Genomic DNA, 14,407 nt, shown 5'->3' with positions numbered 1-14,407 from the left:
TGATGAAAGGAAGTGAAAACACAAGGAGGAAAAGTTTAAAGCAGGGTACTCAGGTAGAGTGTAGCAGGAAGGGGGCTGTTTTCAGATGGAATGGCCAAAGAGAAGAGCTCCCTGAGGAAGTAAGATTTAACCATAGACCTGAAGGAGTGATATGTAGATACATAAGGAAAGAACATTCTAGAACTAAGGACCAATAAGTGCCTTTAGAGGAAAGCCACATATGCTACTTTATAATCAGAAAATGAATCAATAAATGTTATTTACTTTTTAAAATAGACAAACTTTATTAATGTTTGGGATTTTTGTTTCCTCTCAGTATGGAAGCCAGTGTGGGAGAGGGAGCGAGGAGCCCAGTGTGAGGAGATGAGATAGCCGGGGGCTTTCTTGGCCAAGGCAGAAGCTCTGTTTCCCTTGTTTTCCTGGGTAAGATGGGAAGCCATTGAAGTATCTCAAACAGGAATGAAATGATCCGACTCACCTTTGAAAAGTCCCCATGCAGAGCTATGCTGGGGAAAGGCCGCTGGAGACTTAGTGGTCACACTTGAGGAAGTAAGAAGTGATTGATTTCAGACGCATTTTGAAAGCTAACCCGACAGGACTGGGTAACAGATGGGGTGTGGGATGTGAGGAAACAGTTTGAGTACAACTCCGAGGGTTTTGGCCCCAGCAATCGATGAAGTTCACACTTACTAAGACGGGAAAGACTTTGGGGGAAGGCGCAGATTGAGGGGAGAAATCAGGCATTTGGTTTAGGCATAAATGTGAGATGCTCGTCACATAGCCCAGTGAGTGTGTTGAGGAGGCAGGATTTAGACAAGGGGATGTGGCTGGAGTTGCAGCTGTGAGAAGAAAAAAGAAACCCTCAAACATTAATAAGATTTGCCTATTTTTTAAAGTAAATAACACTCACTAATATGTTTTCTGATTGCGAAGTATCGACTTTGTTCCAAATTCTGAAAAGGTATTTGTGATCCCACTGCCCTTGGTAACTGCACTTAACATTTGGATGTATTTTCTTCCAGCCTTCCAACCCCCAACCCCCTTTCTTTCTATGTGTAAGTTTGTGTGTAAATATATGTTTGTGTGTTTAAATTGAGATTATCATGCATTATATTTATTTTGTTTTCAGTATACAGTGTATCCTGAGTTATTTTTTCACTTTGTAAAATGTTATTAAGTAGCTTTTTAATGGCTATTACCAGCATTGTGTTCCATAGAATGGATGAAGGTTGACCTGTTGGGGAGAGGGGCTTTTATAACTGTCACTACAGTGAATATCATAGTGCATGTAAGCATGCGTGCTAAGTTGCTTCATTCATGTCTGACTCTTTGCGACCCTATGGACTGTAGGGTCCTTGGGATTCTCCAGGCAAGAATACTGGGGTGGGCTGCTTTGCCCTCCTCCAGGGGATCTTCCCGACCCGGGGATCGACTTGTGTTTCTTGTCTCCTGCATTGGCAGGCAGGTTCTTTACCACTCGTATCACCTGCGATCTCTAATTACTTTTCTAAAAGTGGAATTACTGAGCCAAAGAGCAAAGTGTGTTAAGCCCTGAAAGCTTTTTTTTTTTAAAAGAAAGATCAGTTCACCCTCAAAAAATGAGGTCTTCTGAAAGGCTGCATAAAATTAAATACCCACTTTTAGTGTAGGGGCACCTGCTTTATGATATTTCATCAGTTCTGGGTATTGTAATAGGATTTGTTTTTCATGTGATAGCACCAAAAAAAATATTTTATTTTGCATTTCTTGCTCCATTTTTATTATGTCTATATTTTATGCAGTATCATTCTATTTTGTTATACTCTTAATATACTATTTTTTTATACTGTTAATATAATAAGAACATTAACTCTACTGGAAACATTTATTCCCAGTTTTCTGATACCACTTTATTTCTGTTTGTGTTCTGTTTTGTTTTAACATGTTAGAGTTTTTAAAGATTTTTGTTGTAAATTATCATTGTCTCCTTTTTGTTTTATGTTTAGAAACTCCTCATTGATATGAAGATCCAATGAATAATTATTCATTTTTGCATTTGTAAGTTTTTAATAACATGTGGAATTAATTTGGATATATTATTTGAGTCGAAGTAAATTTTCTCTAGTTGTAGTAGCCATATTATTTTTTAATAATCCATGATTTTCCTCCACTGGTTTGGAGTGCTACTTTTTGATATTTGTTTATATAGTGCGCTGTTTGATTTTGCTTTTTGCTATTGTGAACAGGACTTTCCCCCCCTCTTTCCATCCAGTGATTGCTGGCACATAGATAAGCTATGGAGTTTCTTATCCAGTCATTTTACACAGTTAGTTCTCTTACTATTTCTAGTCGTTTTTCAGATGATTTCTTGTGTTTCCTGGGTAGAAAGTCTTACATGGCAAGATGATGATTTTTTTTTTTTCTAATAGTGAATGACTCTAATTGCACTACTCTGAATTTCCAGCACAATATGAAATGTATGGACAGCAAGTATCCTTGTGTGATTCCTCATTTGATGGTGACCATCTTTTTTTTTTTGTCTGCTAGATGTCTCTACCTTAGTTGGAAGATGTCGCAATCTTGTCCACCTAGACTTAAGGTATGTTTTTATTTATTTTAAAACAAAAAAAATTTTAATGAAAATTCATGATTTTTTATTGAATGAGGAAAGAGTCTTAATATGTTGAATTGAAGGAACTGAATGATAAGCTGTTCCTATCTTCTTCATCTGGGATTAATGGATAGCTTTTTAATTTTTTCTTCTGTTACAGCGATAGTGTCATGCTGAAAAATGACTGCTTTCCAGAATTTTACCAACTCAACTACCTCCAACACCTTTCACTCAGTCGGTGCTATGACATAATACCTGAAACTTTACTGTGAGTACTCTTTTCTTTTTTTTTTTTTCAAATTCAGCAGCCTCTGGTCTTAGTTGCGGCATTGATCTTACTTTCAGCATGCAGGATCTTTCATTGTGGTGCGCGGATTGAGGGTGGGCTTCAGAAGTTGCCTCGAAGGCTTGGTTGGCCCCGAGGCATGTGCGACCTTAGTTCTCCGACCAGGGATCGAACCTGTGTCTCCTGCATTGCAAGGCGGATTCTTAACCACTGGCCCACCAGGGAAGTCCCAATACTCTTGTTTCTTAAAATGAACAGAGGGCAGGGGCCAGAAGAGATGTCACTTGGTGTTAAAATCCATTAACAGCAGATGTTTAAAGCTTAAACATCAAATTAATGTATCACAAACTAGTTAGGAAGGACTAGCAAAATAGAACAACCAAGGCAAAATGTTTGGCTTAAAACATCTGGTAAAATTGAGTTGATTGAGGTAGTTCACTAAACATTTATTTGGCTGTGAACTGGTCTAAATATTAGAATACTGTACTAGTACTTGCGGAGAACTTACAAAAGCAGAAGACAGCCTTTAGTCCCAGGAAGCTCAAAGTATAATGGGAGGAGGCAAACCATGTGTATATGTGTTTCTGAAATTTTTCAATCAACTAGTTAAGTCCAAAAACCTTTATCTGAGCTTAGAGGAAAAGTTCTACAGTCTTCTAGTGGTGTCTGTCCCAGATGGCCAAGGAATGGGGAAAAATAAAAATATTTAAGTAGTAAATATTGTAAGAGTGGTGTTCTCTTTGAGAAGAAGGGAGATTAAGATCCAAAAGAGGGAAGTAACTTACCCAAAGCTGAAAATAGTGAGTTACTGACTGAACTGGATGTACTTCCTAGGTCTCCTGGACACGTGCAGAATAGTCTATTTAATCTGATAGCTCATTTAGGGGTTGATTTTGTACTGCTCAGCAACTTCCACAAAATCAAAGCAATGCTAACAAAAGAGGAACCAGATCCATCTTGCTTTCAAGAAGTGCTATACCCAAGTCATCCTGGGAATATCATCTCTTTAGCTTTAAGAAGTTTTCCTATATCTCAAAGGGTTGCAGAGTTCTTCCTTGTATAAAATATAAGTATATAGCAATTTTATTAAAAACCACAAGAAGTCAGTATCTTAGATTTGGCCTGGTGCCCTTCTTCCTCATCCCCTAAATGAGGCTGCTGACCTTGTTTAAGCTATTATCCACATGAAGGTAATCAAGCTGATTGCTACCAAAGAAAGGTGGTGAATTTGAGCACAGAATTTATGTAGTCCTCAAATGACTAGTTTGGGTCTTGTAAGTTAGTTTCAAGCATTAATGAATACAGAAAACAAACTTAAGGGTGCCTGGGGTAAGGGATAGTTAGGGACTTTGGGAAGGTCATTTGCGCACTGCTATGTTTAAAATGAATAACCAGTAAGGACCTTTTGTGTAGCACGTGGAACTCTGCTCATTGTTACTGCCAGGCTGGATGGCAGGAGGGTTTGGGGGAGAATGGATACATGTATATGTATGGCTGAGTCCCTTTGCTGTTCGCCTGAAACAATTATACCACAATATTGTTAATCAGCTATGCCCCAATACAAAATAAAAAGGTTAAGGTTTGGAACAAAAAAGAAAAAAAGAATTAATGATTATAGCTGCACTATTTACAGTAGCCAGGACATGGAAGTGACTTAAATGTCCATCAGCAGATGAATGGATAAAGAAGATGTGGTACATATATACAATGGAATATTACTCAGCCATGAAAAAGAATGAAATCGTGCCATTTGCAGCAATATGGACAGACATAGCGATTATCATACTAAGTAAAGTAAATCAGACAGAGAAAGACAAATATCATATCACATGTATGTAGGATCTAAAAAAATAATACAACTGAACTTATCTACAGAATAGGAGCAGACTCACAGACATTGAAAATAAGCTTATGGCTATCAAAGGGGAAAGGGTGGAGGGAGAGGGATAAATTAGGAGTTTAAGATTAACAGATATACACTACTATATATAAAATAAATCAACAACAAGGACTTACTGTATACCACAGGGAACTATATTCAGTTTCTTATAACCTGTAATGGAAAAGAATCTGAAAATTAAATATGTGTGTGTGTATGTACATACACATGTATATATTGCTGAATCAGTTTGCTGTACACCAAAAACTAACACAACATTAAAAATCAACTATATTGCAATTTAAAGAAAAAGAATTAAAAAGAATGAATAAATCAGACACTTCAGCTATATAGAGTTAACTCATAGAATTAGGGAATCCAGTAATTACATCTTTAATAAAGCACTGTAATTAATCCTTAGGGCTCTGGGTCTGAGCTGGTGTCTCATTTGGAAAAGCACTGCCCAGCAGGGATGCCAGTATTTAGTTCCAGGGCTCTCAGATATTGGGGCTTAAATTCATATACATGCAACTTTTGTTAAAATCTCCTGCCACTTGAATTTTCTAGCATCCAGAACTGCTAGGAGCCTGGAGTGTCTACCCGAAAAGGTTTCTCTGTTGACAGTTATTTCCCACCCTTGCCATTTGAGCTTTAGCTGCATTGTCTGTGCAGCGCCCTTGGGAATACACTGATCATTCTTTTCTGCTTGCTTTTCTCAAGAGAATCTATTTATGTGGCTTACTTTTGTTCTTTCTCTCCAAAGAATAAGAAGTTAGGCAGGAAATACCTATTCACTTGAGTAGAGGCTAAGGGGAGGCTGTGAGCCTTCATATTTTTATATTTATATCCAGTGGGATGATAATCCTTGCACAGTCATCTGCAGGCAATGTGACTTGATGGGCCAGAGCATGGGTCTGAAGTCACAGACCTAGGTGCAAATCCTTACTGCACTGGAACCGATTTGTCTAAATATTATCTTGAAATAAGGGAAACAGAGGAATCAGTTTAGTAACAAGTCAGACCATCAGAATAAAGTGAGAGCAGACAGAAGAAAGATGCTGTCCTTGAACCTTAAGGTAAAAGAGTATGTTTCTTAAGACATAAAATGAATGGTATACAGGTTACCTTGTGAATTCATTAAGATGAGTTTGCTGGTACCCTATCCTTAAACATTTCTCCAGGTAAAATGTATATGAAATGCACAGTAAGAATTCTAGGATCTTCAAAAATAGTTTCCAGAAAGCTATTTATGCTAAAAAATTTTCATTTCTTATCTCAGAAGTGGGAACATAAAATTTGAGTGTCTTTCTTTTGTAATGATAATGCTTTGAAATACTTGGGATACTAGATTTTTTATCCTCAGGACACACCCTCCCTGTATTTATACCCTTCCTTATTAATTGGTCTGATTTCCTCTTATATTTCTCATTAATGGAAAAAACTGAAGCTGGAGATAGTAATCTGAGATTAAGAGAAACTAAATAAATAATAATACTTGCAGGAGAATTTGTAAGTTGAGGAATTTAAGGTTTTATAAGGAGAGTAAGATTGCTGGGAGAAATATCAACAGTAAATATGCAGATGATACCTCCGTAATGGCAGAAAGTGGAGAGGAACAGAAGAGCCTCCAATGAGGGTGAAAGAGGAGAGTGTAAAAGCTGGCTTAAAACTCAACATTCAAAAAAACAAAGATCATGGCCTCCAGTCCCATCACTTCATGGCAAATAGATGGGGAAAAGATGAAAACAGTGACAGATTTTATTTTCTTGGGCCCCAAAATCACTGCGGATGGTGACTGCAGCCATGAAATTAAAAAACGCTTGCTCCTTAGAAGAAAAGCTACGACAAACCTAGACAGTATTAAAAAGCAGAGACATCACTTTGCCAACAAAGGTCCGTCTAGTCAAAGCTATGGTTTTTCCAGTAGTCATGTATGGGTGTGAGAGTTGGACCATAAAGAAAGCTGAGCACCAAAGAATTGATGCTTTTGAACTGTGGTGCTGGAGAAGACTCTTGAGAGTCCTTGGACAGCAAGGAGATCAAACCAGTCAGTCCTAAAGGAAATCAACCCTGAATATTGGAAGGACTTATGCCGAAGCTGAAACTCCAATACTTCGGTCACCCGATGCGAAGGGTCAACTCACTGGAAAAGACCCTGATGCTGGGAAAGACTGGGGGAGGAGGAGAAAGGGGCGACAGAGAAGGAGATGGTTGGATGGTATCACCTGACTCAGTGACTGACATGAGTTTGAGCAGACTCTGGGAGACAGTGAAGGACAGGGAAGCCTGGCGTGCTTCCAGGCTTATGGGGTCTCAAAGAGTGGAACACAACTTAGCAACTGAACAGTGAACACCAAAGGAGCGAAGCTGGTGAAACAGTTTATAAATACCTTTTGTTTACTAAAACTAAATAGAGACACTTAAGACATCAGTGTCATTTTATCCTTAAGTTAGAAATAATGGCTCTCAAGCTATTCATTTCTATTTACTCTCCCTGAGTTTACTTTTCAGTCTCTTCCACTGAAGTTTCAAAGAGATACTTGGGCACGTTCTCTGCTGCGTTGTAGGTGGTACACGTACTAGAGTCTTGTTTTTGGGGGATGGGGGTTCTCCTTAAAATTTTAAAGACTTCCTGGTTTTTTTGGCTAGGGAATGATCATTCATCCACCATCTCATCATAGTCTGCTCACTCCTTTCTGATGTGTAACACCTGAGTGTCTTCTAAGTGTCTAGTATAATTTCCTTCCTCACCAAGGCTCTTACAAAGTGCTGTTGCAAGAACATTTCCTTTGTTCTGATGGCAGATGTCGTCTGCCATCCCTCTTCACTCCCACCTCTAGTTTCTTCTTTTAAATACTCTCGACTGCAGAATGTCTTACAACTTGGCTAATCTGGAGATCCCAGAATCTGGATTCTCATGGATATTACAAAGTTCTCATATAGTCAGATTTTATGTAAGAGAAATTTAAGATTGGGCCAGATTGCTATCATCTTCAGTGATGATAAGTATAAACATCTGTGTATGCTGACTTCTCCTTATACTCTTGTTTGCATTTCAGAGATTAGCTTACTTTATGAACAACAGCAATTTGTTCTTACTGCTTTTCTTTTACATCTAGATCTTATTGTCCCCTTAGGAACACCAAGCATGTTTATTTCATTTGGTTAGTACTTTTATTTTCTAAATTACCCTTCCTCTTGTATTTAACCAGTATATCTTAACATCTGTGGTGTTTAAAACTCTCCTAAATGTAGAATAAATACACTTAGATGGGGAGTGGGAAGAGTGGAAGAGCGGGATTAGCATGGAAGGTCGGCCAGTAGATGGTTTGAGTTGTGTAGACATGAGGGAGGCATCCGCGATTTCAAACAGGGGAAGGACTTAATCTGAGCTAGGCTTTATGAGGATGCCTTGGTCATTGGTATATACACTAAGCTAAAAGGAGGAAAGATTACAAGCTGACAGTTACTATAAGGAAAGTTTATTTTTTAGGTAATTATTAGCAGTATGAAAATATAAAGGATGCTTCTGATTCTAGGGAATTGATGTTCTCATTGATCTGCTGTGGGATTTTGTTGAAACTCCAAACTAAATATTCCCTTTCCTGAGACTTTGGACTGTGTGTCCCAACCTGGAGTAAATATAGATCAGAGAGATGAATTTCTAAGCCTGTAGACCTAGGTTAAGAAAAAAGAATCATTACCAAAACATACTTGCTTTGGGAAAACAGGTTCCCTTTTTTGTGGACCAGAATTTCACTGTTGACATAGTTAGGTTTCACTTAATGTGAAATACCTAGGAAGATGACTGGCTTCCATGTGACAGAAAGAAAAAAAGGAAATATGTAGTGAAGTCAAATGTCTATTGTGTCTGTCTGCACCTGACACACGACCTTAAAATAGTATCATGAAGTCACCGTTAGGTTTCATCATATGTAATGCACTTGTTGACTATTAACCATTACTTGGAAATTACTGACTCTGCTCACATCTCCTTTCAAGAGGGCAGGCCTTGTTCAAATAAAGATCAAGTCCATATCCTTAAGTTGCATGTAACCTTTCGTGACTCCAGCTTATGCCATAGTAAAACATTTACTTTTACTATCACTAGCTTGCTGGCTTCCCCTCCCAACACGGTGACATTTTTCAGTATAAACCAAGAATGGGGGTGGGGGGAAGAGTATAAACCAGGAATGGAGAAAGAAAGAAAATGTGTTTGGATTTTAAATAAACCTAGGATTTTTTTGGTTATTAGAAATTCAATGAAATACACTTATGTGTTTCCTAAGGCCATATTGCCCAAGCTGTGGCCTGTGCTTTGTGGATTCACCTTTGCTATTTCCTCGAATCATTGATTGCAAATTATGTCTTCAGTTTGTATTGTATAAAATATGATACAGTGTGTAAAAATTGGATCATGTAATTCTAATGGCACAGTTACCGTAGATACTGCTACTCTGAAAGTCTCTCTCTTCCTTTCCAGTGAACTTGGAGATATTCCCACATTAAAAACACTACAAGTCTTTGGAATCGTGCCAGACGGTACCCTTCAACTGTTAAAGGAAGCCCTCCCTCATCTACAGATTAATTGCTCCCATTTCACCACCATCGCCAGGCCGACCATTGGCAACAAGAAGAACCAAGAGATATGGGGCATCAAATGCCGACTGTCACTGGAGAAGCCCAGTTGTCTGTGAAGCCTCTATTGCAAGATGGTCTCTCCTCTTTTCTTTGAACAGGGAAAGTAAGAAGGAAGCCCAATTGTGGAGAACTCAGCTATTTTTATTCTTCGTTTTCTGTTACCTTCCTTCTACAAGTATATTAGAGAACCATTGGAGAGAGAAAACTATGAAGTGTTGCTTTTTAGAGATGACTATAAAAGCTTTTATCACTGCTATACTCTTAAGAGCCTAAGCTCTATGCTTTTTGAAATTTTAGGGAGAGTGAGCCTATAATTTCAAGATACCTTAAATAGCAAAATTTGAACCACATCTTCCAAGGCCATGCTTCATAAATCTATTTAGAATCAAGCTTAAAAATCACCACCAGCAAATCATTTGTGTAGCCTATATGGCAGCTGAACTTTCTTCTATTTAATTTTTCAGCACTGCTTTATTATAAGACATAGGTTGCAAAAAATAATAAGCTATTTGTATTGTAAGCTGAACAGAATGAGAATCATAAAGTAGATGTGAAGCAGTCTCTTCTGAGGATAGCAAGAAAAATAGACGTTTCAATGGTGCCTTTAGATTCGTAATCAGGTTGATGGAAACAAATAGCCCAGGTCATTCACCTTAAAATCTAAATAAACAAACAATCGGCCAACCAGAGGTGTAGAATCTGTGTAGAATTCAAAGACTCAAGAGGCAGTTTTCTATAACAGGTTAACCTGGGGTATCCTCTAGTGTACATTAATGACTTCTCCTTTATGTACAGTTGGGAAGGTCACCTGGAGGAGGAAATGGCAACCCACTCCAGTATTTTTGCCTACAGAATCCCATGGACAGAGGAGCCTGGGGGGTTACAGTCCATGGGGTCGCAAAAAGTCAGACACGACTGAGCGACTAATACTTTTTATTTTCTTTATGTACTGTGTTTGCAGTGTTCTGAATTAGCTGAGGAAATTGAATTGTGGACTTCTGACGTTATGATCAAATTATGTTAACATGGGTTCTTTAGCTTTTAAAATGACTTACTTTGTTTTAGAGAGGTAGGAACCAGTCATTCTTTGATTCTTGAAATGTTGGATGGAATCCTGAACCGCAGATGCCTGCCGTTTTCCTTTTCGCTAAGGTTCTCAAAGCTATTTTTATTCTGGAATCAAGTATTTTAAATTGTCTTTATTTTATTTTAATGGCCTCCCACAATGATTGTCTCTAGCAACCCGTTTTATAAAGTTCTGGACCTGGAGTTCCCTAAGAACTGCATGTTCCTTTCAATTAGGAATATCCACTAGAAGAAGGTGTATGTTCCGTGCAGTTTCAGAGCAATAAGCACAGCCGGCACATGTGTAAAAGTTAAGACTTGGGTGCTGAACCTTTTGATAGCATCAGTGAATTTTTTTTTTTAATGATACATAGAAGAAAAAGGACTAAATTCTACTTAAAACACATACACACACACACACAAACACAAAACACTAATTTCTCGTTTAAATCGATGACCTTCCCATATATTCAAAATGGAGCAAAAACCCCAAACTCATCATTTCTATTAACATTGCTTTTTTAAAAAATCAGATTTTTCAAATGTTAGAAACAATGGTATGAAGTGCCCTTATCTGCTCAAACCTAAGGAAGAACATTTTTATAAAGTAGTGTTACACAGGAAATGATTAGGTTTCAGTTTTGTAGTAGTTTAAAAGTGCTACATACTACTTGAAATTATTGTTTACAGATTAGTGACACGGGCTGGAGGGAGGATCCGGTCGGCCTCTGATTTCCGGATGCCCTCACACATACAGTACTTCCAAACTCAAGTCCAGCCATAAGCTATTTTGCTAACACGTCAGAGTAATCTGTATTTTTGTATGTGATTTCTACTTTTATAGACTTGTTTTAAAATAAAACACATTTTTATAAAAATGAATACTTCAGCTAAGTTGTATTCCTTTTTTCCTTCTCTGTTTTTCTTAAGCACTCTGGTTAAAACGAGCATTAGGTATGGTGTGAGATTTATCTCAGCCCTCTGAATGTGTGTGTGTGCTAAGTCATGTCCTACTCTTGCAACCCCATGGGCTGTAGTGCGCTGGGCTCCTCTGTCCATGGGATTTCCCAGGTAAAAATACTGGAGGGGGTTGCCATTTCCTTCTGCAGGAGATCTTCCTGACCCAGGGATCAAACCGGCATCTGCGTTGCAGGTAGATTCTTTATCACAGAGCCACCAGGGAAGCCCCAACCCTCTGAACAAGGCACTTTAAAACAAGCCGTAATATGGTCCCTTTTGCTTCATCTACTTCATGTGTTGTCAAATTAAAATGTTTATAATTCTTTGACAAGGCATTAAGTATAGGCTTGTTATGGTTAAAGTGCTTCTTAAAGTATTAACATATTTTATAAGACATTTGAAATTAAGTGATAAGTACTATCAATAAAGTATCAAGTACTATGGATAAAAATCAGCTCATAGCACTTTTTAAATACAGACTTGATCAGCTTATGCTGTGCATTTTATTCTCGTTAGCAAACTCTTTGAATAGTTTACCCTATATCCAGAGATCTTCTAGGAATTAACTCCTTTTGAACACATTGAAATGGTAGAATGGTGATTCTTCCTGAATATTACCCAGTTTTTTGCTTCCTTTTTAAAATCAATACCATGCTTTATTTTATCAAAAATGTCAAATGCAAAAGGTAAAGATGGTGAACTTCATTTTCTGCTTTCAAAGGTCATTAACTGATGACCAATCTCATTTCATCCATCTCTCCCATCCCATCAAAGAAGGCAATGGAAACCCACTCCAGTACTCTTGCCTGAAAAATCCCATGGACGGAGGAGCTTGGTAGGCTGCAGTCCATGGGGTCGTGAAGAGTCGGACACGACTGAGCGACTTCACTTTTCACTTTCATGCATTGGAGAAGGAAATGGCAACCCGCTCCAGTGTTCTCTCCTGGAGAATTCCAGGGACGGCAGAGCCTGGTGAGTTGCGTCTATGGGGTCGCACAGAGTCGGCCACAACTGAAGCGACTTAGCAGCAGCAGCTCCCATCCCATAGACATCACATGCTCACAAGATTACTTTTGAGGCAAAACCGAGACCCATGACTTCATGAATAGTTCAGTATCTACCTGAAAGATAGTCTTCTGATTTAATTCTGAAACATTAAATATAAAGATGATGTTGAAAGTACCCTAGCTATCTAAAAGCTGTTTTCTTACATAGATTTGTTTTGCTCAGGCTCCAAACACAGATCATACTTTGAATTTGGTTGACAGTGACATTTTCTTTAGTTTCTTAATCTTAGTGTTCCTCTTCTTTATTATCCTTACAATTTACGAATGGAAGAAACTAGGTTGCTTGTCCAGTGTTCTCCATTCTGGATTTTACTGATGTGATCCATCGCTGGAATAATGTCTAACAGGTTCATGTGTCCCCTATTTCCATAAACTGGCAGTTAGATCTAGCAGCAAAAAGCTCCTAACCAACAGTGAGTTTGCCACCAAGAGACACTGGTAACATCTGAAAATGGCTTTGGTTGTCACAAGTGGAGAGGGGCTATTGACCTCCAGCAGGTACATACCAAGGATGCTGCTAACCATCCCACAATAGCTAGGACAGCTCCCACAATAAAGAATCATCTGATCCAAAACCTCAGTGCCAGTGTTGAGAAACCCTGATCTAGAGGGTTTGTCAAAAGTTTTTTTGAACATCACAGCTAGGAGACAGGATAGGCGGTATACTGTCTTCCATCAAGAGGCACACACCATATGCCTTTCATTCTTTTTACAAATCAAGATTGCCAGGAGAAATATCTATAACCTCAGATATGCAGATATCACTAATGGCAGAAAATGAAGAACTAAAGAACCTCTTGAGGAGAGTGAAAAGGCTGACATAAAACTCAACATTCAGAAAACTTAAGATCATGGCATCTGTTCCCATCACTTCATGGCAAATAGAAGGGGAGAAAGAAGCAGTGACAGATTTTATTATTTTCTTGGGCTTCAAAATGACTACAGATGGTGACTGCAGCCATGAAATTAAAAGATACTTGCTCTTTGGAAGGAAAGCTATGACAAACCTAGACAGCATATTCAAAAGAAGACATCACTTTGTCTATATAGTCAAAGCTATGGATTTTCCAGCAGTCATTATGGATTTGAGAGTTGGACCATAAAGTAGACTGAGCATTGAAGAACTGATGCTTTCGAACTGTGGTGTTGGAGAAGACTCTTGAGAGTCCCAAGGAGATCAAACCAGTCAATCCTAAAGGAAATCAGCCCTGAATATTCATTGGAAGGACTGATGCTGAAGCTCCAATACTTTGGCCACCTGATGCAAAGAGCTGCCTCATTGTAAAAGACCCTGATACTGGGAAAGATTGAAGGCCAAAGAAGAGGGCAGCAGAGGGTGGGATGGCTGGATGGCACCACTGACTCAATGGACGTGAGTTTGAGCAGACTCTGGGAGACAGTGAAGGACAGGGAAGCCCGGGGTGTTGTAGTCCATGGAGTCACAAGGAGTCGGACATGACTTAAGAGACTGAAGAACAACGATGTTAACAGTCTGCCTGTGGCTCTTGATTCCTCTTCTATACCCTAGATGCAAGTTCCCAAGATTATTAGGTAAACTCTAGCCAAATGCAAAATATTTATTTCTGGATAAAGTGACTCTGTCCCTTCTATCATGATGAACTTAATTACAATCCAACATCGACTAATGATCTACAATGTAGAGGACAGGGCAAGGTCTAGAACATGAGGAAAGGCACTAACTGGTCCAGGAAAACTGGAAACACCTTTCCATTGGATAACCTAACCATGGAACAAACAGAAGGCAACCTTCTCTCTCATTACTTCTCTTCCCATACCCACCTGGCCAAAGGTCCCAGAAAGTCAAAAAGCTCTCTCCACCAAGACACTAACTCCTTATACAGGTTGAAACCCTAAAGCCTAAACTCATTTTAGGGATTTGTTTTGCTCTAGTGTTTGAG

General features: G+C 38.6%; 1 protein-coding gene across 2 annotated transcripts in view; it reads left to right on the top strand.

Moving 5' to 3' along the window:
* Window positions 1–11,875, top strand: part of SKP2 (S-phase kinase associated protein 2) — a 37,350-nt gene extending 25,475 nt beyond the window's left edge. For both annotated transcript variants that reach the window (XM_043887585.1, XM_043887586.1), the window contains 3 exons: window positions 2,527–2,578; window positions 2,751–2,858; window positions 9,239–11,875. In XM_043887585.1, coding sequence (XP_043743520.1) covers window positions 2,527–2,578; window positions 2,751–2,858; window positions 9,239–9,452 — 374 coding nt within the window. In that variant the 3' untranslated portion in view covers window positions 9,453–11,875. The remainder of the gene's footprint in view (window positions 1–2,526; window positions 2,579–2,750; window positions 2,859–9,238) is intronic.
* The last annotated feature ends 2,532 nt before the right edge of the window (window positions 11,876–14,407 follow it).

The sequence above is a fragment of the Cervus elaphus genome, chromosome 25, assembly GCF_910594005.1.
Source record: "Cervus elaphus chromosome 25, mCerEla1.1, whole genome shotgun sequence".
NCBI classification, from domain to species: domain Eukaryota; kingdom Metazoa; phylum Chordata; class Mammalia; order Artiodactyla; family Cervidae; genus Cervus; species Cervus elaphus.
This window is presented reverse-complemented; position numbering and strand designations above follow the sequence as displayed.